This window comes from Apium graveolens, chromosome 2 (genome assembly GCF_009905375.1).
Source record: "Apium graveolens cultivar Ventura chromosome 2, ASM990537v1, whole genome shotgun sequence".
Classification (NCBI taxonomy): Eukaryota; Viridiplantae; Streptophyta; class Magnoliopsida; order Apiales; family Apiaceae; genus Apium; species Apium graveolens.
Window position 1 is genome coordinate 321334196 of NC_133648.1, and position 24531 is coordinate 321358726.

General features: G+C 37.5%; 1 protein-coding gene across 1 annotated transcript; it reads left to right on the forward strand.

Annotated features, from left to right (window-relative positions):
- Nucleotides 1–21127: 21127 nt before the first annotated feature.
- Nucleotides 21128–22088, forward strand: LOC141706467 (E3 ubiquitin-protein ligase CIP8-like). The gene has a single exon (XM_074509226.1). It carries the CDS (start codon nt 21223–21225, stop codon nt 22003–22005), a length of 783 nt encoding a protein of 260 aa, XP_074365327.1. The 5' UTR covers nt 21128–21222; the 3' UTR covers nt 22006–22088.
- Nucleotides 22089–24531: the final 2443 nt, after the last annotated feature.

Below are 24531 nucleotides of genomic sequence, written 5' to 3' on the forward strand. Positions count from 1 at the left end.
CAGCAATTATGTTTGCCCTTAAGATTTGGAGGCATTATTTGTACGGGGAAAAGTGCGAGATTTATACGGACCATAAGAGCTTAAAGTATATCTTTACTCAGAAAGAACTGAATATGCGACAAAGAAGGTGGTTGGAATCGATCAAAGATTATGATTGTGCGATAAACTATCATCCTGGAAAGGCAAATGTGGTAGCTGATGCTTTAAGTCGAAAGGAAAAGTTGAATATGTTAACATCAACAGAAGAATTAATCAAGGACTTTGAAAAGATGGAAATAGTGGTGCAGACTCCAGAATGTGGAGGTGAAGCCATTTATGCAATACGGTTTCAACCTGAAATTTTGGAAAAGATTAGATGCTGTCAAGAGCAAGTGATGAATCGCGAAAGGAATAAGTTGATGGGAGAAGAAATTAAAGCTCAAAAGGATGGAAAAGGAATATACCGTGTTAACTCACGTATTTGGATACCTGATGTTGTGGAACTAAAGCACGAGATTTTGCAAGAAGCGCATAACTCGAGATTTTCAATTCACCCTGGAAGTACGAAGATGTACCAGGATTTGAAAGGAAATTTTTGGTGGCCAAATATGAAAAAGGAAATTGCAGAATGGATAAGCAAATGTTACACGTGCCAAAGAGTTAAAGCGGAACATCAAAGGCCAAGTGGATTGCTTCAGCCACTGGACATACCTGAATAGAAATGGGAACATATCGTAATGGATTTCGTGGTAGGATTACCTAAAACCAAGTCTAATCATGATGCGATTTGGGTGGTAATTGATCGACTGACAAAGTCAGCACATTTCTTGCCGATAAACGAAAGGTTTTCATTAGAGAAGCTGGTTAAAATGTATCTGGATGAAATCGTGATGCATCACGGAGTTCCTGTATCTATCGTGTCTGATAGAGATCCAAGGTTTAATTCGAGATTTTGGCTACAATTCCACGATCATTTGGGAACGAAATTGAAAATGAGTACGGCATATCATCCGCAGACAGACGGACAAAGTGAAAGGATAATTCAGACAATTGAGGATATGTTGCGAACCTGCGCAATAGATTTTAAAGGAAATTGGGACGATCATTTCCCCTTAGTTGAGTTTTCCTACAACAATAGTTATCATGCAAGTATTGGCATGCCGCCTTATGAAGCGTTATATGGAAGAAAGTGTAGATTCCCTACTTATTGGGACGAAGTTGGTGAGTGCAAGTTAATTGGCCCCGAGCTAGTGCAGCAAACGAAGGAAAAAGTTGAAATGATACAAAAGAGATTAATTGCAGCTCAAGACCGACAGGCAAAGTACGCGAATCAAGAGCGGAAAGATGTGCAATTCGAAACTGGAGACAAGGTCTTGTTGAAGATATCTCCTTGGAAAGGTTTAACTCGATTTGGAAAGAAAGGAAAGCTAAGTCCAAGGTACATTGGACCATTTGAAGTATTGCGACAAGTTGGGAAAGTGGCGTATGAATTAGCGCTACCGCCGCAAATGCAACATCTGCACAATGTATTTCATGCATCTCTCCTGAAGAAGTATAATGCTGATGCGAGCCATGTGATCGAGTTGGAACCAATAGAAATCCAACCAGATTTGTCCTATGTGGAACAACCAGTGCAAATTTTGGATCGAAAAGAAAGAACGCTTAGAAATAAAGTTGTACCTCTAGTTAGAGTGTTGTGGAGAAATCCACTAGTCGAGGAATCGACTTGGGAATTAGAAAGCGAAATGAAAGAAAAGTATCCCCATCTATTTGCTTAGATTAGATTCTGGGGACAGAATCCTTTTAAGGAGGGTAGATTGTAACGACCGAGAATTTTGCGTCATAATTAAGAAAGTAAAGTATGTGTTATGTGATGAGATTATGTGATTAAGTGGTGATTATTTGTCTTATCTATATACTAGAGTTAAGGAGCGTGGATAAAAACGTTCCAATTTAAAGAGTCAGCTTAGGAGTCAAGCTGTGGTTTCGGGCCGTCAGGTAGAACGGAACCCGTCCTAATATGGAAATTAAATAATATAAAATGTGAATTATAGGTGAAGTGAATGAATGAAGTATTTCTTCTTAAGAGACGTGTTGATTGGCAAAGGTAATGAGAAGCGTATTCGAAACGCTGAGCGTCGGGCCGTCAGGCTGAACGTGACCCGGTACGCGTAAAAAGGGAATAAAGATTAAAGAGGGATAGATTCTATGATCAGACCTGAGTCGTTATGTGACTATATGCATGTGATTTATTGACTGTGTGCATGATTATATGTTCTGTGTTAATTTCTGTGAATTTTAAAGGAATTATGTGATTTACATAAGGGTTTATTTAACCTTCGTACATTTTTATAAAATCATCTAAGATGGATAAAAATATGGGATTTGTTCTGTTATCTTCGTAGAGGTCTTAGAGACTTTTAAAAATGATAAGTGAATTTAATTGTGGGTCTTTGCATTTTTAAATTGATTTTATGTGGAAAAGGTATTTATTAAAGCGAGTTTGCGAAATTCATATAAAATCAACCGCTCGCTCAAATTCTTATTATGAGTAATGGATGAAAAGCTAATTTCGAGACCTACGCGTTAAAAATGTCATTTTCAATAATTCTCGACTTTCCGAGAGAGATATATTATGTATTTGAATTTTATCGCATTTAAGTAAAAAGAAAAGGGATGGGTGAGTAAAAGGAAGTTGGTAAATTACTAGATTGCCCTTGTTTCTAAATGCTATATATAACCCACTTTCTTTTCTTTTCTTTCTTTTGTGCACTCATTCTCTCTTTTCTCTCTTCTCTCTTTCTTTCTCTCGTCTCTCTCCCGAACACTCTCTCTCTCTTTCACTCCCTCTCGACCCTCTCATCTCTCATCTCTCTCACTTGCATGCAACCCCCAAATCTTACTCAAACTCAAAGATATTGCTACCTATAGCCTTTATTTTCGGTATACTTCTTGATTCCTATTTGCATGTAAGTATTTGCAAGATTTTGTTGAAGTGATCACTATGGTTGTGTTTAAGAAAAACAATTTCTTGAAGCATAACTATAAGAGTGATTTTAAGAGGTTTTGGAGGTCATAAACTCGAGAGGAGATCCGTCATGGACTCTCTCAAGTTCGACCACCACCGGCCATGATCCAAAGGAGAGCCGGTGGGTTTTCCATGATGTGATTGTTGGATTTTAATATTGCATGTTATGATTTCTTGAAAACTTAAAAAAAAGGGTTTTGTTTCTTTTGTTGAAAATTGAGTATGTGATTGGTAAAATGATTTCCTTGGTTGTAAAATAAATGTGTGCAAGTGATTGTTGCTTAGAAAATCAAATTTTATGATTTGTATGTGATTTTTGCTTCGGCTTTATGCTAATAAAAAGGGAAATTGAATTTTGTGACTTGATCTTGGTATGAACTAAGCTTAATTAGTAGAAAATAGAGTTGCATGTTGATTTAAAAGAGGAGTTAGTGATGCATGTCAATGTTTGGTTCTTGGATTGTGAGTTTTTGAATTTTTGCCGAATAGAAAATGGGTTTAGAAGAGATTGATTTGTGATTAAGTGAATGCATGCATGTTGATTGAATAATTTGATTAAGGTTTGAGTCATTAGGTGATGTTTGGCTTTGTGCTTCGAAAATCTTGATGAAAATGAGTTAAATGACTAAGTTAAGGCTTAAAACAAGTTAAAAATGTGATATAGGACTTTGCATGTCAAGATTGATCTTTGTATGTGTGTTTTCTTGATAAACCCGAATGGGTTGAATCTTTAAAGTGGTTTGTTGTGAGTAGACTTGATTAAAGTAATGATGGATGGTGATTAGACTAATAAGGAATGAATTATTATTGCATGCTAAGTTTAGGTTCGAATTTTTGAGTTAATAAGAAAGGAAATTGAATTTGGTGAGATAATCTTGGTAAACACTAAGTTTGTATGATTTAAAAGCAATTGCATGATAGTTTTAAAGGAGATCAATGAGTGCATGCTAGTAATTAGTCTTTGAGTTGAAAATTATGTTCTTGCCGAATGAAAACAAGATAAAAAGGGGATAACTTGGTGATTAAGTGTATGCATGTTGATTTGATGGATTGATTAAGTTGAAATCACTAAGTAGTGCATGGTTTGGTGACTTAATGAATGGAATGATTTAATAGGGGATTAAAACAAGAAAGAAATGTGGTATATAACCTTGCATGTCAAAATCTATTTTTGCATGTTTGATTCTTGATTGTGATAAGTGTTAAGGCCGAATAGGCCATAAGAAATAAAGGTCAAAACTTGATTTTGGTAATTGAAAGAATGATTGAGTGCTATATGTGAAAATCTTTGATTTTGCTTGATTTGATTGTTGTTTTGATTCGAATTAAGGAATAAAAGAAAAGAGAATTAAGTCGATTGATATAAGTGATAGTATGCGCGTAAATGTTTGGTTGTGAATGTGTCTAGTACTCGTAAAAGAGTCGTGTTAGTTTGATTTGAGAAATAGCCTAGGTCAAGCGAGTACGCTTTGATTGCTAGGTATATAAGGATATGAAAACTATGAGAAAGAATTGTGCTATGTGCTATGTGCTGTGTGCTAATTTGTATAAGCTATACTCGTATAGTTCGAGTCAAGAATATAATCGAGTTATCGTATAGAGTGATCGTTCCGGGAACGAGAGTTGGGAATCTAATTAAGAATTCTGGTTTTATTGTAGATTCGGAGCATGAGGGCATGAGGGCTAGGAAAGGGAAAAGTATACTAGGTGGCAGTAGTTCAACCCTCAGGAAAGCAATTTCAGGCAAGTAACTTTGATTACTTGTATAAATGATTGTAAAGGAAATGTTGTTCATACCATGTAGAGTATTGAACTGTTAAAGTATGAAACCCTTGCTTTATGAAACCCTGATATTGATTTGAAGTACCCTTTGTTCTTGATAACCTGTTATTGATAATCCTATTAATTTCACCTGTTGATAATCTGCCTTTCTGTTTAAGTTTCCTATAATGCCATGATCATATTGAACCTTAAAATTATCTTGGATAACTCTGTTAATGATACCCTGTTTCTCTTGATCGCCCTAATGATCCCTAAGTTATTACTGATCCTTCAAATTTAGTACCTTATTATCTTTGATACAGAATTCTTGAGAATTGTTCCTTGCGTATCTTTGATTCACTCCCTGAACTTTGTTTCTTTAAAATCTGAATTAAGAATGAGTTTCGACTTGAAAGAGTCCGAATGATTTCAAAGGCTTGGTAATGATAAAATGAATTTTAGAAAAACCTATTTGTTTTTCCAACTCAAGGTTTTCCAAATGAATTCCTGATGGATTGGATTGAGACGTAAGAGGCTAGTGGGACTAGTCCAGTCATGGTAAGAGGCTAGCGGGACTAGTCCAATTTAAGGCTGAAATTATGCCGAATGGTACCTTAAAGACCGGAATGGAGGTCGATACGGGCTGATCACCCGTATATAATGAAATGGAAAGATAAGTGATCCAATCAAGGGTTCTAAATGATTATTTAAAAGGGAACTGAAACTTTTGTTCAATAAATTGATTTTTGGAAATGAAAATGGTTTATAGTATTTTGAAAAGAGTTGATTATGTTATTGTGGAGCTTAAAGCTCAGAACCCTGATTCCTGAAATTGTTGATCATATGAATGATTCTATATCTTGAAATACTGTTGCTTTCCTCTACCGAAAGATCTATTTTGATCCTATAATGATTTGTGTTGAATGTCGGCTTTCATCCTGTTTCGAGCCTTGTTTCTTGAAAGCCCAACTATTCTTCGGATACCTTTCCTTATCTCAAAGAAAGCAAAAATGAATATACGGAAATCTGCCACCTAGTTTAGCTAAAATAGAATGCCCTAGTTTGTTCAAAGCATATTGAGAATTGTTATTGTAGAACTGCTATTTAGTTACTTGCTGAGTTTTATACTCATTGTTTTGTCTTAATCTGACCATGGCAGTTAAGCAAGAAGATGGCCAAGCTTAGGCGCACTGCTCGTAAGAGCGTACCTGGTGGTCCCTACCGTGTTGAGGGCTTCCAGTTGCCAGAGCAGGTAGAACAGGTTATGAGTGAGCTCGCACCTAGTAAGAGGTGTTTAAAGATACAATGGGTTATCTGTCAGTTCCCAGCTGGAATCGATATTGATTATTTAATAATATTTTGGGGTTTGTAAGTTATATTCGGTGATTGGTAGTTGTAATCTTGTCTCATACTTTATCCTGTTGATCCTGTTAGTAGTTAATCGGGGTTTATGCATATTTAATTAGTAGATTAGAGGTGTGTGAGTCCTCATTTCCTAACCCCGAGATTGAGGTCGTCACAAATATCCTATTGACAACCAAGAAGTCGGGGGCAGGAAGACATACCCCATAAGGGCAAGGAAGAGATACCCAGTGAGAGCAAGGAAACATGAAAATAAGGGAAAATCATGATACTCAAGTGATATTCAGTATTTTTATGTACGTATCGTCAAAAATAAAAATAAATAGTACAAGATCATGATTGATCTATGATAGAATTTTTCTTGATATTGGATTTCTCAAATGGCAAACAACGAAGACAAATATGAGGCCTTGGTGTCCAGAAATGTCTTAGCTGAAACCCCGAGGGTCAAGAACCTTAAAGGTTTGTGTAGACTCATTGTTGGTGATTTCTCAAAGTAAATGGGGAATTCAAAATAGAGCATGGGGCAACAACAAAATATGAGAGACTTGTGAAGCTTTGACTCAATTTAATGAATGCTGCATCCCGATGGAGGAAAGCAAAAAGTCCGTTGCCTGGGAAATAAAAAGTTACAGGGGAAGTTTTTACTTCTAAGTCCCAAAGACCAAAAACTAATACAAAACTGATAGCACTGATATGTGTGAGGACTTATTGCCTAGGAGACTCAATCCGAAACTAGTCGGTGACCCGATGATGCCATGGAGAATGAAAAACACTGGAAAAGCTTTGAAGCTTCAATCTGACTAGAAGGACTTTATACAAGAAGAAGTTCATGATTCATTACTTGAAATGGCCGAAACCCCGAAAAATGGAGGTGGCCTTAAAGGAAGTACATAAGAAGAACCATGGTGCTACGCTGGGGGGGCAATGATGTCGCTCAAAATGTATCCGATTTGCATTCCATTGGTCGAAGATGATGGATGATGAAAAAGATAATAAGAAGAAAATAAGATGGATGCTCAAAGCACACACATAGCCAATGCCCAAAGGTAGTTCCCGATAATAAGCATAAGTTACTTTTTATGGCGGACTGAGGCTAAACACATAACTATGTTAATCACCAAGAAAGTGACACAATTTTTGTGAGAAAGTGTGATACACGAAAATGGATTTCTGCGAATCACAAGGACGGATGATGAATATAAGCTCAATAACAAGGATTTAAAAAAACAAACAAACAATTACGAGGAGAATAACCATGATTCCTACTTCATGCTTGTCCAAAGTGAATAAGCAAGTCAAGACGACCATGTGATTGAAGAAGAGGACCTAATATTCGAGAGATGCTTCGGTGAATTATCTACTCCCTATATCATGGGTGAATCATGCCACTTATAAAGTAAATAAAGTAATTACGTCATTCTTATTAACCTAAAAAGCTAAGGTTGGGATGCCTTTTGGACTCACTCATCCCAAGGATTGAGGCCTTTGAGTCCGAGAAGGACGAAGAAGACATGACACATGCTCTAAATTTGATTAAGCCAACACCGGGATTGCCGAGGATCAAAAATGAGTTTCCTATAAAGTGAGAAGTAAAAGAATGATTTTTTTGACAATGGGCATTACTCCCTAGAGAGTTAATGCACCCGGAGTTAGGAAGAAAGGAAATTCGAATCCCATAATTCGAAGGGCCGCATCTAGTCAAGAAAAAAATTAGGATGAGGCTCCTACAAGCTTAAAAACATTTAAAGAAAATGAGGTATTTATACTTGACACACTTTAAACCTGATTGTTTAATTAAATCGAGCATCCAAATAGGATAATGCACTTATTCAGACGAACTAAGAAACAAAAAAAAGGCTCGTAGAGGCCATGTTCCATCCATTGAAGGCAAGGAGAAGGCACGTTTCGTTCAATCAAATGCTCATAGAGTTAAGATTTTATCCGAATAAAGGATCAAAGATTGCAAGTCACAAGATTAGAATGCTATTATAAGTTAGAGCACATAATAAGCTTCTATTTGATATATTATAAGCTCAAATCGGGAAAACCAGCAAAAAGTTATGGTTGTTAAAAGGCTTGCAGCTCGTAATTCGGGGATCCTGATCATAAAGGAGGCATCTACCTTACTTACTAATTTAATCCAAGATTCATAAATTATCATCCACATCATAAAGGATATGAGGGCGCGTCCTCATGCTTTTTATGCAAGTTATCATAACTCAATTTCCAGGACGCGTCTTTGCTTGAGGGCGCATCATATATGTTTTGAATACTTCGTCTTGCAATGAAATCTATCAAAGAACAATTGACAAATTTTGAAGAAATTTTCAAAGTCTATATTAATAATGCACTCTAGTTTCAGAAGTGCACCGGTCCCATGGCTACTATGCTCTGTGGGGAATTTATTTGAAATTACGAGATCCTTCAACTAGTTCTAAGGTAAGATAGTACATGACTACCCCCTAGGTTAGAAGGAATTTTATTGCTTCTAGTCTACGATTCCGGCACAGTTCTATTTAAATCAACTGAAAATTTAAATAATATGTAAGGGACCTCGACCTCACCTTACTGATAATACTTTTGGAGATGCCCCGCATTCCAAGCTCGCGGAACAAGTTTTCCTTCCAAGTCTTCAAGGTGATATGTCCCTTTCCACAAGATTGCTTTTATTCTGTTCGGTCCTTCCCAATTAGCTCCAAACGCTCCATGCTGGGGATTCCTGGTGTTTGGCATCACCTTTCTGAGCACCAGATCCTCCACCTTCAAAAGTTGTCCCTTTACTTTCTTATTATAGTACCTTGGAGCACACTGTTGTTATGCCGCGAGCTTTAACTGAGAGTTCTTCCTTGTTTTTTCCAAAAGATCCAAATGAAGCCTCTGGTAAACTTTTACATCTTCTTCCGCATAACAATCTTTACGGAGCGACCCCAGACCAACTTCTACGGGAACTATGGACTTGTACCCGTAAGTGAGCATAAATGGGGACTCTCTCGTAATAGACCTTAGAGCCGTGTTGTAAGACCACAACACCTTTGGGAGTTCTTCAGGACAGTTGCCTTTGCGTTCCCCTAGCTTGGTCTTGAGAGTATGCTTTATTATCTTATTAACAACCTCTGTTTTTCCATTACTCTGAGGATGGTAGACTGCTGCAAATTCATTTTTAATCTTGAAATCCTCACATAGTTGTCGCAAATCCTTGCTATCAAACTGCTTTCCGTTGTCAGAGACAAGTTTGTAAGGAATTCCAAATCTACATATAATAGAGTTGAACACAAAATCTTTGATTTTCTTTGCATTGATAGTTACCAACGGCAAAACCTCTGCCCACTTAGTAAAGTAATCAACTGCAAATACTGCATACTTGACATCTCCTTTAGCTTTCGGTAATTCTCCAATAAGATCAACTCCCCATATGGAAAATGGCCATGGACTCACCATAGGTGTCAAGAGCGTTGTTGGCATAGACGAGTAATTCGCAAAGCATTGGCAGCGATCACATACTCTAACAAAGTTCCTAGTATCCTCCTTCATCGTAGGCCAATAATAACCTTGGCGTAGAACCTTCATCGCCAATGAGTTACCCCCTAGTGATTTCCACAAATTCCTTCATATACTTCCCTCAAGATGTAATTTCCCTCTTCTTCATCGACACATATGAGCAGCGGTTGATTGAAGCCTCTTTTTGTATAAAACTTCATCATATACCACATACCTCGTAGCCTAATAGCGGAGTAGTCGAGCCTTGAATTTATCCTCAGGGAGTATTCCCTTGTGAATATAGGCAAGAATATGCGTCATCCATGTTTCCTTGGGAGCCTCATCTACTTGCATCACCTCTACCTCTGGGATATTGAGGATCTCCTGGATTTCTAAGGGTATATAGATCCCAACAACACAGCTTCCTGCTGGGATCCTATTTTTTCCAGAGCATTCGCATTGCTGTTCTTTTCCCGCGGTACACATTCCAGTCTAACCTCCCTGAACCTTCCAATCAGGCGCTGCGTGCACCTCAAATACAATTTTGTTCGCGGTCCTCGAGCTTGAAACCCCCCATTCACTTGGTTCAACACCTACTCTAAATCACTATTTGCAATTAGATTCCGCACTCCCATTTCCAAAGCGATCTTTAGGCCATTAATCAGTGCTTCATATTCCGCATCATTATTCGTAACATAGAACTTAAAGTGAATCGCGCTCATCAGATGATGGCCTTCCGGAGATACAAGCACTATGCCCGCGCCTGCTCCTACATTATTAATTGCTCCATCCACATGCAAAACCTACCATGGATATGGAAATTCTTCTAAAATTTCTTCAGGATGAGACGTATGCAACGCCACCAGAGCCTTACCATCAATTTCAGAATCAAACTCTAGTAAGAAATCAGCTAGGTCTTGTCCTTTGATTGATGTGCGAGGCATGTACTCCAAGTCAAACTGTCCCAACTGCACGGCCCATTTCAACATCCTCCACGACGAATCTGGTTTGTGGAGGACTTACTGCAGAGGATATTTTGTATGTACTTCAATTCTATGAGCTTGGAAATACGGGCGCAGCTTCCATGGTGCGAGGATTAAGGCATAAACCAACTTTTCCATGCTGGTATAGCGAGTCCCAGCATCGTGCAGCCGTTTACTCACATAATACATTGGTGATTGCTGCGCATCCTCTTCTCTCACCAGTACCGCGCTGATTGAATACTCCGAAACTGTAAGGTATAGAATTAGAGACTCTCCATCCAATGGTTTTGACAACATGGGAGGGTTCCCCAATTGTTCCTTGATCCTCCTGAAAGCTTCCTCACATTCCGGTGTCCATACAAAGTCTTTCCCTGCCATTTTAATTGCCTTAAAGAATTCCTTGCAGCTGTCAGATGATTTAGATACAAATCGATTTAATGCAGCGATTCTTCCGGTTATGCTTTGCACTTGCTTTACACTTTTGGAGATTTCATATCCAGCAGTTCCTTGATCTTGGCAGGGTTAGCTTCAATCCCCCTATGATTGACAATGAATCCAAGAAATTTTCGTGACTCAACACAGAATACACACTTCTGCGGGTTCAACTTCATGCGAAACCTCCTTAGGATGTTGAACATTTCCATCAGGTGCTTGACATGATCATTCGCCTCATTTAATTTAACCAACATGTCATCTACATATACCTCCATGGTTCTTCTAATCTGATTTTTGAACATCATGTTCACCAACCGTAGGTAGGACACGCCCGCGTTGATCAATCCAAATGGCATCCCTATATAACAAATAACCCTCTATCGGTGATGAATGATGTATGCTCCTGATCGGGGCCGTAAATTGGAATCTTATAACCGGAGTATGCATCTATGAAGTTTAACAAGGCATGCCCCGCCGTTGCATCGACCAACTGATCAATTCGCGGGAGTGGAAAACTATCCTTCGGGCAAAATTTGTTAAGATCTGTGAAATCTACACACGTTCTCCACTTCCCATTTAGTTTTTTGCAAGCACCAGATTTGCGAGCCACTCGGGATAGAAAGATTCCTTAATTAGCCCAACTTCCAACAACTGATCTACCTCCTCCTTTAATGCTTTTGCCCTCTCTCCGCTCACCGGGTGACGGTTATGTCATTTGCCCGTGTAGTTAGGGAAGATTTTGAAATGATGACACATTACTCCCGGGTCAATCCCAACCATGTCTGAATGACTCCATGCAAAGACGTCGAGATTCTTTATCAAAAAACGGGCGAGCCTCTCTCTCATCTCATAACTTAACTGAAATCCCACTTTCAAAATCTTGCCTGGATCATCCTTATCGACTGGAACAGATATTGTGTCCTCAGCTGGCCCTGTTTTCTCAGCAGGCATAGGGATCCTAGGATGCAGATCAAAATCAAAGTCCCGGGGTCTTCCACTTCCATTCTTGCACTTGAGGGCGCGTCCTTACAAATATGAGCATCCACCTCAGGACAAGGCCTAGTTTCATGCATTGCAGGTGTGGAGGACACATCCTCAGTTAGAGGAGCATTATTCTTTGACATTGCAACTCCTAAGTCCAATCAGGTATTAGGATTTAGGAATAACACTTTATGTAATCTGTTTTGATTTCATTGATATTAATAAAAGACTTGTTTTGTTTTTATTACGGGCTCTATCTATTTAAGTGTTTAAATAAGATATACCATAGTTTAGAGTAAAGCTTTTTATGGATTATGATGAGATCATAATAGTGAGACCTAAAAAGATGATAACTCTAAACTTAAATAGTTCCTGGTCATAGGATTAGTAACTGGTAATTAATAATCCGCAAAGATCGGTACATACTATGCTTGCTTCATTATGAAGGATGTCTGTTCTCATACACATTTGTGTGGTGACACTATAGCTAGTATGTAGGTGCTTATTATAGAATAAGTTCACTGAACATGACTCGCACAGCTGAACAACTGATGGAGTTCACTCACGTGTCAGCAGTTGTTCACATAGTGATAGTTGTACAAGTATCCTTAGACTTGAGGTCATCATAGTCATCTTGTGTACATTGAACTATGCTTTGGTTTAGTTCTTAGTCTCCAGGGACAATTATTAGGGCTCTTCTGGGTATAGGAATTTGTACACGAAGATAGCGTATGATCAATAAAGGATCTACCCCTTCCAGTGAAGGAAGCGAATGTTCAAGGCTGATCCACTTATGCTAGTTCAGGAATCTCTGGCCAGAGTAAATGAAATTAGAAAGGAGTTTCTAATTTTCATAGAACTACGCATAGTAAATGGTAAGCAAAGTGATTGAATTAGATAGGCTTGAAACGAGATCCATGCCTTGTATTTAATCGGGAGATTGTATGGTAGAAGGAGTTTATTGTACGGTAACTATTCACTGACAGGTTCTTGGTATTCTAAGCAGTGAATTCATATTATCCGGATAGTCGCGATATGTTGAGAAGCATCACTCACGATGTAGAATAAATGTGATTAATTAATTAATCATATTTAATAAATTAGAGAATTTATATAAATAATGATAAAATAGTTTTATTATTATTTATTTCTACTACCGGCTTAATATTGAACCTACAGGGTCACACCATAAAAGGAGAATGATTTTATGGTGGAGGAATTAATTAATAATGGCTAATAATTATTTATTTGTGAAATAAATAATTAATTGGAAAATTTAATAATTGATTAAATGAGATTTAATTGATTATAAATTAATTAAGAAAAGTTCTTAATATTATTAATTAAGGATTTAATTTTTGGAAATTAAATCAAGAGAGAGAATTATTTCTAAAGTGTTTAGAAAAATGATTAATGATTAAAAGGTGTTTTAATTATTAATGAGAATAATAAATGGGATAATAATAATAATATTTATGGGAAAATTTCAGCTAAAAATTTTGCCTATAAATACACTATTATAGACCCTATTTTTATTCCAACCCAAGAAACCCAAAAGTTTTAGAAAACCAAATTCTCTCCACCTCCTCCTCCTCCTAAAAGTCGTTTTCTTGGTGGATACCGGTGGAGTGCTTCACACTTGAGGAGCAACTGCTAAGGATCTCTGATCGTTGTCTCCGAATTATTTTAAAGGTTAGATTCGATCCCTCGAATTTTTATTCAAGATTTATATGCTTTTATTTGGATTTTGTATGTGTAAAAGTGTTTTTCCACGCCCCGCTGCGTTTAAAAATCCAACAATGGTATCAGAGCATAGGTTGTATGCATATAGATCTGTGGTAAAAATTTCAGAATTTTATGTGCTTGTATGAATTAATTATGAGTTTTACAAGTTATATCATGGATTAATTTTGTCTGATGAGTAATCGTTTCTCAGAATAATTTTGAATGTTGATCTGGATTCTACAAGTGTTGTAGATCGTCTAGGTATTTTTTTTCATAATTTTATGATGTATAGATTTTTTATTATGAATTTTTGAAGTTCTTGTAATTAAACTCGTAATTAAATAAGTAAATATATGTATATATTTTATATATATATGTTTGTATACCTTTTGTATATACTACTGTTGTTATCTGCTGCTGCACGGAAAGATAGAACAGCATAGCACAGGTACAGACTGTCAGGCGCGCGAGGAGTCCGAGACAAAAGCTAACGGCTGCTGAAACAAAAAAAATATAGGGGTGTAACGCATTCCGGGAATGCGTTACACACCTGTGGCGCATTCACGGAATGCGTTACACCCTTTAATGGCTTAAAAGGGGTGTAACGCATCACCAGAATGCGTTACAGGGCTTGTAACGCGTTCCTGTAATGCGTTACAGCCCTTCTGTTGATTTTAAAATTGATTTTCTGGGAGTTTCGTAACTCCGTTTTAGGCGTGTAATATATCGTTGGATTCGTTTTTTCGAGACGGATCTAATGGAGTGATCAATTTTAGTTTATATAAAAGTTTTGAACTGTTTATATTTCCATGAAGTGTTTTAAAGTTGTTTTTGACTGTTTTAATTGCTTTTAAATGCTTCATGTGATACATAGAGATGTATAATGCTTAGTTCTATGTGCTAGATGATGTAACATGCCTACCTTGATGTTTATTCATGTTGATATATGTGATCTATGCTTAGTTTATCATACGATGATAGATTTAGGTGAACTTAAATAAATATAAGGCGTTTGTTAGACAACCTAGTATAGTGAAATTGTTTCATAACCTTAATAAGAATATTATGAATACAATCATGAGATTCTTGTATTTGTGAAACACGTAATTGAATATGAATTTTCGATATGGGAGAAAGGATGATTCTGTCAACAACAGATTTCTATCTGTAAGAAAGGGTTATTAAGTGACGCCTCTTGACAATGCTCCACCCGATCTGGGAATCATCTGATTATTGATTATTGATTTAAAATATTTAATTTAAAAGGAAGAATCTCTTTATAATATGATTATGATTGTAACTTAATATAATCCCTCTAAAATTAAATAATATCAAGTAGTAATTGGCCAATGACACAACGGGCTTGTGTCGGTCATAGCCTTCCAACATGATAGAAAAGTAGTTCTTATTTTTGAATCATTGTCGATTCGTGCTACAGCCGAGGGCTTTGATTTCGAAATAAGAAATACTTGTCTATTACATAGAGATGTGTATATTGAATAAGAATCTAAAGGTCGGTACATGCTACAGCCGTGGGCCTTTGGGGACTGATTCAACTGTACGGAATGTTGGGTGAGACTTGACTTAGAATATTGAGTTTGTCGTGCTACAGCCGAGACTCAATTATTCAAGAGGCTAAAGTTTGATTAGGGAATAACATGAGATGTAATTGACAAGAGTTGTCTGCCTATTGAACATTACATGGCGGTTCGTGCTACAGCCGGGGTCGTGTAATGGAATGTAGGATCCCTATTCCCACTAGCATTATGAATGCTTAATTTTTCACGTAGGGGGTTGAATAAATTAGGAAAACTAGTGGGAGCCACTTATGAATAAATACCTGATTCATATAGTGTTTTAAAATGAAATCGAATATTTGCTAAGTGTTGTTATGTGTTTATCATTTACAGATTTACAATATACATTATGTCTTCTGCACTATCACTCAGGAGCATACTAGATGCTCACAAATTGACTGGTCCTAATTATGCTGACTGGCTTCGAAACTTGAGAATTGTTCTCAGGATTGAGAAGCTGGAGTACGTGATTGACTCACCTAAGCCTACTGAACCTGCTAGTGATGCACATAATGATGAACATGTTGTGTATCGTAAGTGGATAGATGATGCAAATGTTGCTCAATAAATCATGCTAGCTTCCATGAACATTGAGCTACAGAAATAACATGAGCATATGGATGCTCACACTATCCTCATGCATCTACAAGAGTTGTATGATGTGGCGGGGAGGACAGCTCGATATGAGATATCGAAGGAGCTGTTCGGGTGTAGGATGTCTGAGGGATCATCTGTGAATGACCATGTACTTAAGATGATCAATTTGATTGAACGTCTTGGACACCTTGGTTTTGCCATGGATGGGGAGCTGAGCCAGGACTTGGTCTTGCAATCGCTTCCGAGTTCGTTCTCACAGTTTGTTGTGAACTTTCACATGAATAAGTTGGATGTCAGCCTGCCTGAACTCCACAACATGTTGAAGACTGCGGAATCGAATTTTCCCCCTAAGAAGAGTTCTATTCTTCTAATTAAGGAAGGTTCCAATCCTAAGAAAAGGAAGAGGAACCCTTCCAAGAAGAAGAAAGTAGGTGAGAAAACGCCGGTTCCACCAAAAGCTGAAGACCCCAAGAGCAAAGTTGTTTGCTTTCACTGTAATAAGGGGCACTGAAAGAGGAACTGCAAGGTTTACCTTGCAGAATTGAAGAAGAAGGGTAGTGAGACTACCGCTTCTGATTCAGGTATGTTCATGATAGAAATGAATATGTCATTAAATCAAATTTCTACTTGGGTATTAGAGACCGCCTGTGGTTCTCAAATCTGTAATTTGTTGCAGGGACCAAGGAGAAGTAGGACTCTTGAAGAAGAGGAGGTGATTCTACTGATGGGAAATGGAGCAAGAGTTGCTGCTGAAGATGTAGAATCATTTCATTTACATATGCCTACGGGCAAGACTATTGTTTGAAATAATTGTTATTTTGTTCCCTCGATTGTGAGGAATATTATTCCCATGTTAGACTTGGCTGGATTTTCATTTATTATTGAGAATAATGAATGTTCTATTCTTAGAGATAATATTCTTTATGGACGTGGTACTTTAAATAATGGTCTGTATATATGTGACATAATTTACTTCAGATTGAACAAACTAATAAAAGAAAAGGGATGATGAAAATCTCACTTTATAGTGGCACTGCAGTCTCCATTTAGTAGACATGAAGAGAGGACTGCAAATTTGCTAGGAATGGTACACACAGATGTATGTGGACCAATATCTAAGCAAGCCATGGGTGGATTTTCATACTTCATTACTTTCATAGATGATAGATCTAGATTCGGATATGTGTTTGATGAAACACAAGTCTGAGGCCTTTGAAAAGTTCAAAGAATATAAGTATGAAGTGGAGAAACAACCAAACATAGTATTATAACTCTTCGATTAGATCGAGGTGGTGAATACTTGAACGGAGAGTTTCTGGATTATCTCAAAGTAAATGGTATAGTCTCCCAGTGGACTCCTCTAGATTGATATCTGAAAGGAGAAATCGAACTTTGTTAGACATAGTTCGGTCCATGATGAGCTATGCAAATCTTCCAGTATTCCTATGGGGTTATGCATTGGAAACCTCAGCATATTAACTGAATAAGGTGCTTTCCAAAATCTGTTCCTCAAACTTCGTATGAGATATGGAAAGAAAGGAAACCGAGTCTTAAACACGTTAAGATTTGGGGATGTCCAGCTTATGTCAAGTAAGTTGACCCAGATAAGCTGGAATATCGATCCGTAAAATGTAGTTTTATGGGATATCCTAAAGAGACTTTAGGGTATTACTTTTGCACCGATCATCGGGTGTTTGTCTCCAGACATGCTACCTTCTTGGAAAAGGAGTTTATCCTTGAAGGAAACAGTGGAAGCAAAATTGAACTTGATGAAGTTCAAGAAGCACAAACTACTACGGATCAAGTCGAAACACCTGTTCTGACTGAATAACCTTTTGTGGAACAGCCCATTCATAGATCAGGGAGAGTGTCTCGCCAACCTGAGAGGTATTATGGCCTTGTCATTGAGAATGACAATGAGTTGTCGATCATTGATGATGACGACCCTGTGACCTATAATGAGGCTATGAGTAGTGTTGACTCAGAGAAATGGCATAGTGCCATGAAATCCGGAAAGGAATCTATGTATACGGTATACAAAAGATAGATTATAGTAGATGGCTAGGTGGAGACCTTTAAGGCCAGGCTTGTGGCAAAAGAATTCAAACAAAGGCAATGGATTGACTTTGATGAAACCTTTTACCTGTAGCCATGTTAAAATTAGTTCGGATTTTGCTTGCGAATGCTGCTTACTACGACTATGAGATCTGGCAATTAGCCAGATGGTTTTCTTTCCAAGAGAAATGAAAACCTAGTGTGTAAGCTGCTGCGAACCATATGTGGTTTAAAGCAGGCTTCTCGAAAGATGGAACATTCGTTTTGATGAGACAATCAAAGAGTTTGATTTTATCAAAAATGAAGATGAACCATGCGTCTACAAAAGGGTTAGTGGGAGCGCGGTAACATTTCTTATATTGTATTGAAATAGAGTTGACACACATAACAACATAACAGACCCACTCACAAAGCTACTTTTTGAAAGTCACTTTGATCGTCATAAAGATGAGATGGGTATTAGATACCAGAGTGATTGGCTTTAGTACAAGTGGGAGATTGAAAAGAATATGTCCTAAGTTCAATCAGGTATTAGGATTTAGGAATAACTCTTTATGTAATCTGTTTTGATTTCATTGATATTAATAAAAGACTTGTTTTATTTTTATTACGGGCTCTATCTATTTAAGTGTTTAAATAAGATATACCATAGTTTAGAGTAAAGCTTTTTATGGATTATGATGAGATCATAATAGTGAGACCTAAAAAGATGATAACTCTAAACTTAAATAGTTCCTGGTCATAGGATTACTAACTGGTAATTAATAATCCGCAAAGATCGGTACATACTATGCTTGCTTCATTAGGAAGGATGTCTGTTCTCATAGACATTTGTGTGGTGACACTATAGCCAGTATATAGGTGCTTATTATAGAATAAGTTCACTGAACATGACTCGCACAGCTGAACAACTGATGGAGTTCACTCACGTGTCAGCAGTTGTTCACATAGTGATAGTTGTACAAGTATCCTTAGACTTGAGGTCATCATAGTCATCTTGTGTACACTGAACTATGCTTTGGTTTAGTTCTTAGTCTCCAGGGACAATTATTAGGGCTCTTCTGGGTATAGGAATTTGTACACGAAGATAGTGTATGATCAATAAAGGATCTACCCCTTCCAGTGAAGGAAGCGAATGTTCAAGGCTGATCCACTTATGCTAGTTCAGGAATCTCTGGCCAGAGTAAATGAAATTAGAAAGGAGTTTCTAATTTGCATAGAACTACGCATAGTAAATGGTAAGCAAAGTGATTGAATTAGATAGGCTTGACACGAGATCCATGCCTTGTATTTAATCGGGACATTGTAGGGTAGAAGGAGTTTATTGTACGGTAACTATTCACTGACAGGTTCTTGGTATTCTAAGCAGTGAATTCATATTATCCGGATAATCGCGATATGTTGAGAAGCATCACTCACGATGTAGAATAAATGTGATTAATTAATTAATCATATTTAATAAATTAGAGAATTTATATAAATAATGATAAAATAGTTTTATTATTATTTATTTCTACTACCGGCTTAATATTGAACCTACAGGGTCACACCATAAAAGGAGAATGATTTTATGGTGGAAGAATTAATTAATAATGGCTAATAATTATTTATTTGTGAAATAAATAATTAATTGGCAAATTTAATAATTGATTAAATGAGATTTAATTGATTATAAATTAATTAAGAAAAGTTCTTAATATTATTAATTAAGGATTTAATTTTTGGAAATTAAATCAAGAGAGAGAATTATTTCTAAAGTGTTTAGAAAAAGGATTAATGATTAAAATGTGTTTTAATTATTAATGAGAATAATAAATGGGATAATAATAATAATATTTATGGGAAAATTTCAGCTGAAAATTTTGCCTATAAATACACTATTATAAACCCTATTTTTATTCCAACCCAAGAAACCCAAAAGTTTTAGAAAACCAAATTCTCTCCACCTCCTCCTCCTCCTAAAAGTCATTTTCTTGGTGGATACCGGTGGAGTGCTTCACACTTGAGGAGCAACTGCTAAGGATCTCTGATCGTTGTCTCCGAATTATTTTAAAGGTTAGATTCGATCCTTCGAATTTTTATTCACGATTTATATGCTTTTATTTGGATTTTGTATGTGTAAAAGTGTTTTTCCACGCCCCGCTGTGTTTAAAAATCCAACAGCAACCATGAGGGACACGTCCTTCTTTTGAGGAGCATCAACCTCACGCTCATTTATACTCAACATGGTGCGTCCTCCCTTTGAGGAGCATCTAACTTGGGATTATTTTTCAGGCTTTGAAAGATCTCACTGCTTCCAGCTTTTCTCCATTAATTTCCCTCAACACAATAATTCCTTCTTGATTCATCATGACTTCCTCCACACTGCGAATCCTCGAAACATTCCCCACTATCGAGTTTCTTCTTCCTCCGGATCCTCCATTAAATAATGGGGCATGAACCTCTCCATTTTGTTTCGCTTGATTATATGTCGCATCTTCATCGGGAAGACACTTTCCTTCATACCAAACTCCTTAATAGCCTTGTGATAGCAGTCACGTGATTCGTATTGCGACCCGCTCAGACTGTCCACTCCGTTAGGAGTTGAGGGGGACGTTTTTCTAGACAAGTACTCCATACGTCACCACTATGAAATCACGTTTTGGAGCACAACTTTAAGTATCGCGAAACCGCAAAGACATCCTATAAGCCACGAGGCCATTTCTTGGAACGACGTTTTAGACTTTTACGTCCTTGATAAGCTCTCGCTGCCTTAGCCCTGAGGGAAATTATCACCAAGAACTACGTTTTGGTTTGACACTTGACATACATCAAGGTACGTAGGTATCTTTTGAGGGCAGATTCAAACTATGAAACACAAGCGCGGCCATTAAAACTCGAAATTTATCAAACCCTAAACATTAAATACATGCAATAAATAAATTTACGTTTTTTACCCATAACAATGAGAGTGTTCTACTTTAATATTATTATAATTACGGTGATCATATAATATAGATAGATAGTTTTTTTCAGTTTATACCAATAAAATTAGTGTAATTTATATTTTTAAATACATAATAGATACAAAGAAAAGAAGTCTTAAAAATTCTAAACTCGTATTAAAAGAGACAATTATAATTTGGATGGAACACGGTCTCTGAATAATAGAACACTGTTAGCCATCAAAAAGACCTCTTGAAAAATTTATCACATCATTTAATTTAGCAGAAATCCCCCAAATCGTGTACGTGTTCAATTATTGATTCGTGGACATTCAATGGCCGAATCTCCAACTCAGCAGGCAGAGTCTACAGTTCAGCAGCCACCGTCTCCCCGCAATGATCAAGTCATTGAATATTGGTGTCATCAGTGCAATAGACGAGTCAATGGCGAAACCCTAGCTGATAACCAAGTCGTGTGTAGCGAGTGCAACGGGGGCTTTCTAGTGTCTATCGCTCCCACTCCGACGACTACTGCGCTACAACATGCCATTCAAACCCTAGAGCTCTTAGAACAGGCGGCGAATCTGTCTCAGCCGTCTAACCGCGTGTATGCGAATGATGAACGTAGGGGAGTTCCCGGGGGTACTATCAGATCAGCAGAGGTTATGAGAAGACTTCGCCAATCATATCGTGAGAGCATTCAGAATTCTGGACTAGGAGTTGTAGGAAATTATGGGGACTATGCGGATGACGCTGAATATCAATCAATTTTGCTTAATTTAGCTGACAGTGATGATGGTGCAAATAGAGGAGCACCACCTGCTGCAGAATCAGCCGTTGCTGCTTTAAAGAATGTTAAGATCAAATCAGAAAAGGAAGCAATCCTTTGTGTAGTATGCAAAGATTTAGTAACGGCTGGCCAGACTTCTAAGGAGTTACCTTGTGGGCATGGCTATCATGGAGATTGTATTATGGCTTGGTTAGCTACGAGAAATATGTGTCCTGTGTGTAGGTATGAGTTGCCCACAAATGATCCTGATTACGAAGACGAGAGGGTTAAAAAAAATTCAGGTGGCTCCCCAAAAGCCGGTAACCATTTACCTGCAGGTGATGAGTAGGTATATTTATCTTGAGTTTAATCAAGTAGCTCTAATTACGGATTATCCAAATTCTTTTTAAGTCTTTACTTTTACTTCTGAACCATGAGTTACGAATCATTGCTCTACGCTAAACTATGCTTCTTCTTCTGTTGTCTTCCAGCGTTTTATTAATTTCTCTCGTTCTCTATAGCATCATCTTGATCGGTACCTTTTGAGGGATGTCAACTTCGTAGCATAATAAAAAATAATAATTTTAAATATATCTCTCTTTCACATCAATTTGAACCCTTTTTTTTTACAAAACACTTCAATGATGGACACAATGTCTCTCAACTTTACTAAAATTATAAAAAAACATATGTAATACAAATAAATAAGAAATATAATAATTTATTAATTATCACTTTCAATGGTACTATCACCCCTCTTAGCACTCATTATTAGAGTTGTTACAAGAAAAAGTCCATTTGTCCTATTTTTTTTTTTCTTTTTCTGTTTTTTTTATCATATGCACAATAAATATTGAATTATACAAGTTTAGAACATTTTTATTGACATAATATGATGGCCCCATAACAATAATTTTATCAATACATATTCTTTAAATTCATTGAAAGTAGTATTTATTGTATATTCTTAGCACACATTAGTAAGAATGTTCCCTTAATCAGAAGTTAATGCGCATAATATTTATTTAAATTAGACTAGTTTATTGACGTATTAACAATACTCTCCTATCTCCATTGTTCAAAATATGTGCTAATGGTGCAGGCTGTTAACCTTATACATGTATTTATAAAAGCTTTTGTTAAGTGGATTGTGCACCATAAATAATTCACTAAATGAAACAAAGATTTTTCCAAAAATTAACGAGTTAAATTGTATTGAAATAAAAATTTTTAAATGGCTTTTCAAAAGTAAATTACTCAGAATTAAAATTTAATATTGATACAAAGATTTTTAAAAAGATTTAATTTTTTTTGTCAGAGTCTACATATTCATAAATGAATTATATAATTACAATGCGGTTGCTAGGGATAAATAAGTCCTGATTTTATAATTAATGGGCTGATAGGCCCAATAATAAGATGTATAATATTCAGACCAGAAAGGTTAAGTCTGATGGACCAGATCAGGCCTAATGGAATAAAAAAGGCCCAAAAGCCCTGATTATTAATTAATTTCGTAATTAATTAATAAGGGAGAAATCAGATGTTGAAAAGAGTCCCGATAAGGATATAAATCCTTAGAGATTAGCCTCAAGGGGATCTAAAAGGATAAGGAATCAGCTTCCTACTTCCTAGGACTCCTAAGTCTATCCTAATTCAGAGGCTTGTCCACCAAGTCTCCTATACCAAGTCCAATTCAAGGACCACCAACATCTATATAAGGGGTCTCACCCCCACCAATCAGAACTACGTTTTTTGACTTGATCCTTGGTAATCAGCAAGGTACGTAGGCATCTTGTTAAGGCAGATTGAGTCACGAAATACAAGAGCAGTCAAATCGAGCCTCGAAGCTCACGTTCCTTAGTATTAAATACGGCAATTATATATATTAGTTTTAATCCATAACATTTGGCGCCGTCTGTGGGAAAACACGGAACAACAACCATGGCGAGAACACGGAGAACAACCAGCACTCTAGAGGAGGGAACACCATCAGGGACAACCCAGGTGATTTCATCAACCGTGGAGGTTCCTCCCCATTCAACTTATGCATCTACTCAGGGGGAAGCCCAGACAGGGGCAACTCATCCTCAGCCACAAGGGACAACTCCCCCGACTATTCAAGGTACGAATCCTCAAGATCAACAAATACATATACCTGTGAATTCTCGACCCGTCGGGTATGAATATTCAACTATTGTTACTACTAACCCCCCTTATGGGATGCCCCTTCACCCTGAGGTTGGAGGAAGCGGATATGCTGGGCGAAGCGAAGCACGAGGGCGGTCGCCCCCCTATATACGAGGTTTGGATCCTATCCCTGAGGATCGGGAATTTTCTGGTCCATACACTGAAAGAGACTCCGAATCTTCGGATGATGAAGTGGCCCCGAGAAGGAGGCGTCCTGGAAAAGAGCCAATGGCCGATGGAAGGCAACGCCCCCAAAGCACCCCAGGGGCGAATCCCCAAGAAGTGCAGGAAAAGATCAGGGCTCATGAGGCTGAAATCCAAAGGCTGAGGCGTGATTTGGAGGCTCACCAAGCCACCAGACCCCACATACCTCCTAGGGGGAGAAATCCTCCTCCTATCATAGACCTGGATGGTCTGGTAAGAAGAAGGGCTGCTGTCCCAAGAACTGATCCAAGCAATCTCCTTCCCCTTGGAGATCCTGATGATCCAACTCCACCCTTCACAGAAGAGATAATGAATGCCCATATCTCAAGGAAATTCAAGATGCCCAATATCAAAGCCTATGATGGCACGGGAGACCCCGCTAATCATGTTAGGACATTCTCTAATGCACTGCTGCTGCAACCCGTGAATGATGCTATAAAATGTCGGGCCTTCCCTCAAACCCTGTCGGGTATGGCTCAAA

Excerpts from the sequence above, each read along its gene's own strand:
- LOC141706467 (XM_074509226.1), top strand. The coding sequence starts at position 21,223 with ATGGCCGAATCTCCAACTCAGCAGGCAGAGTCTACAGTTCAGCAGCCA.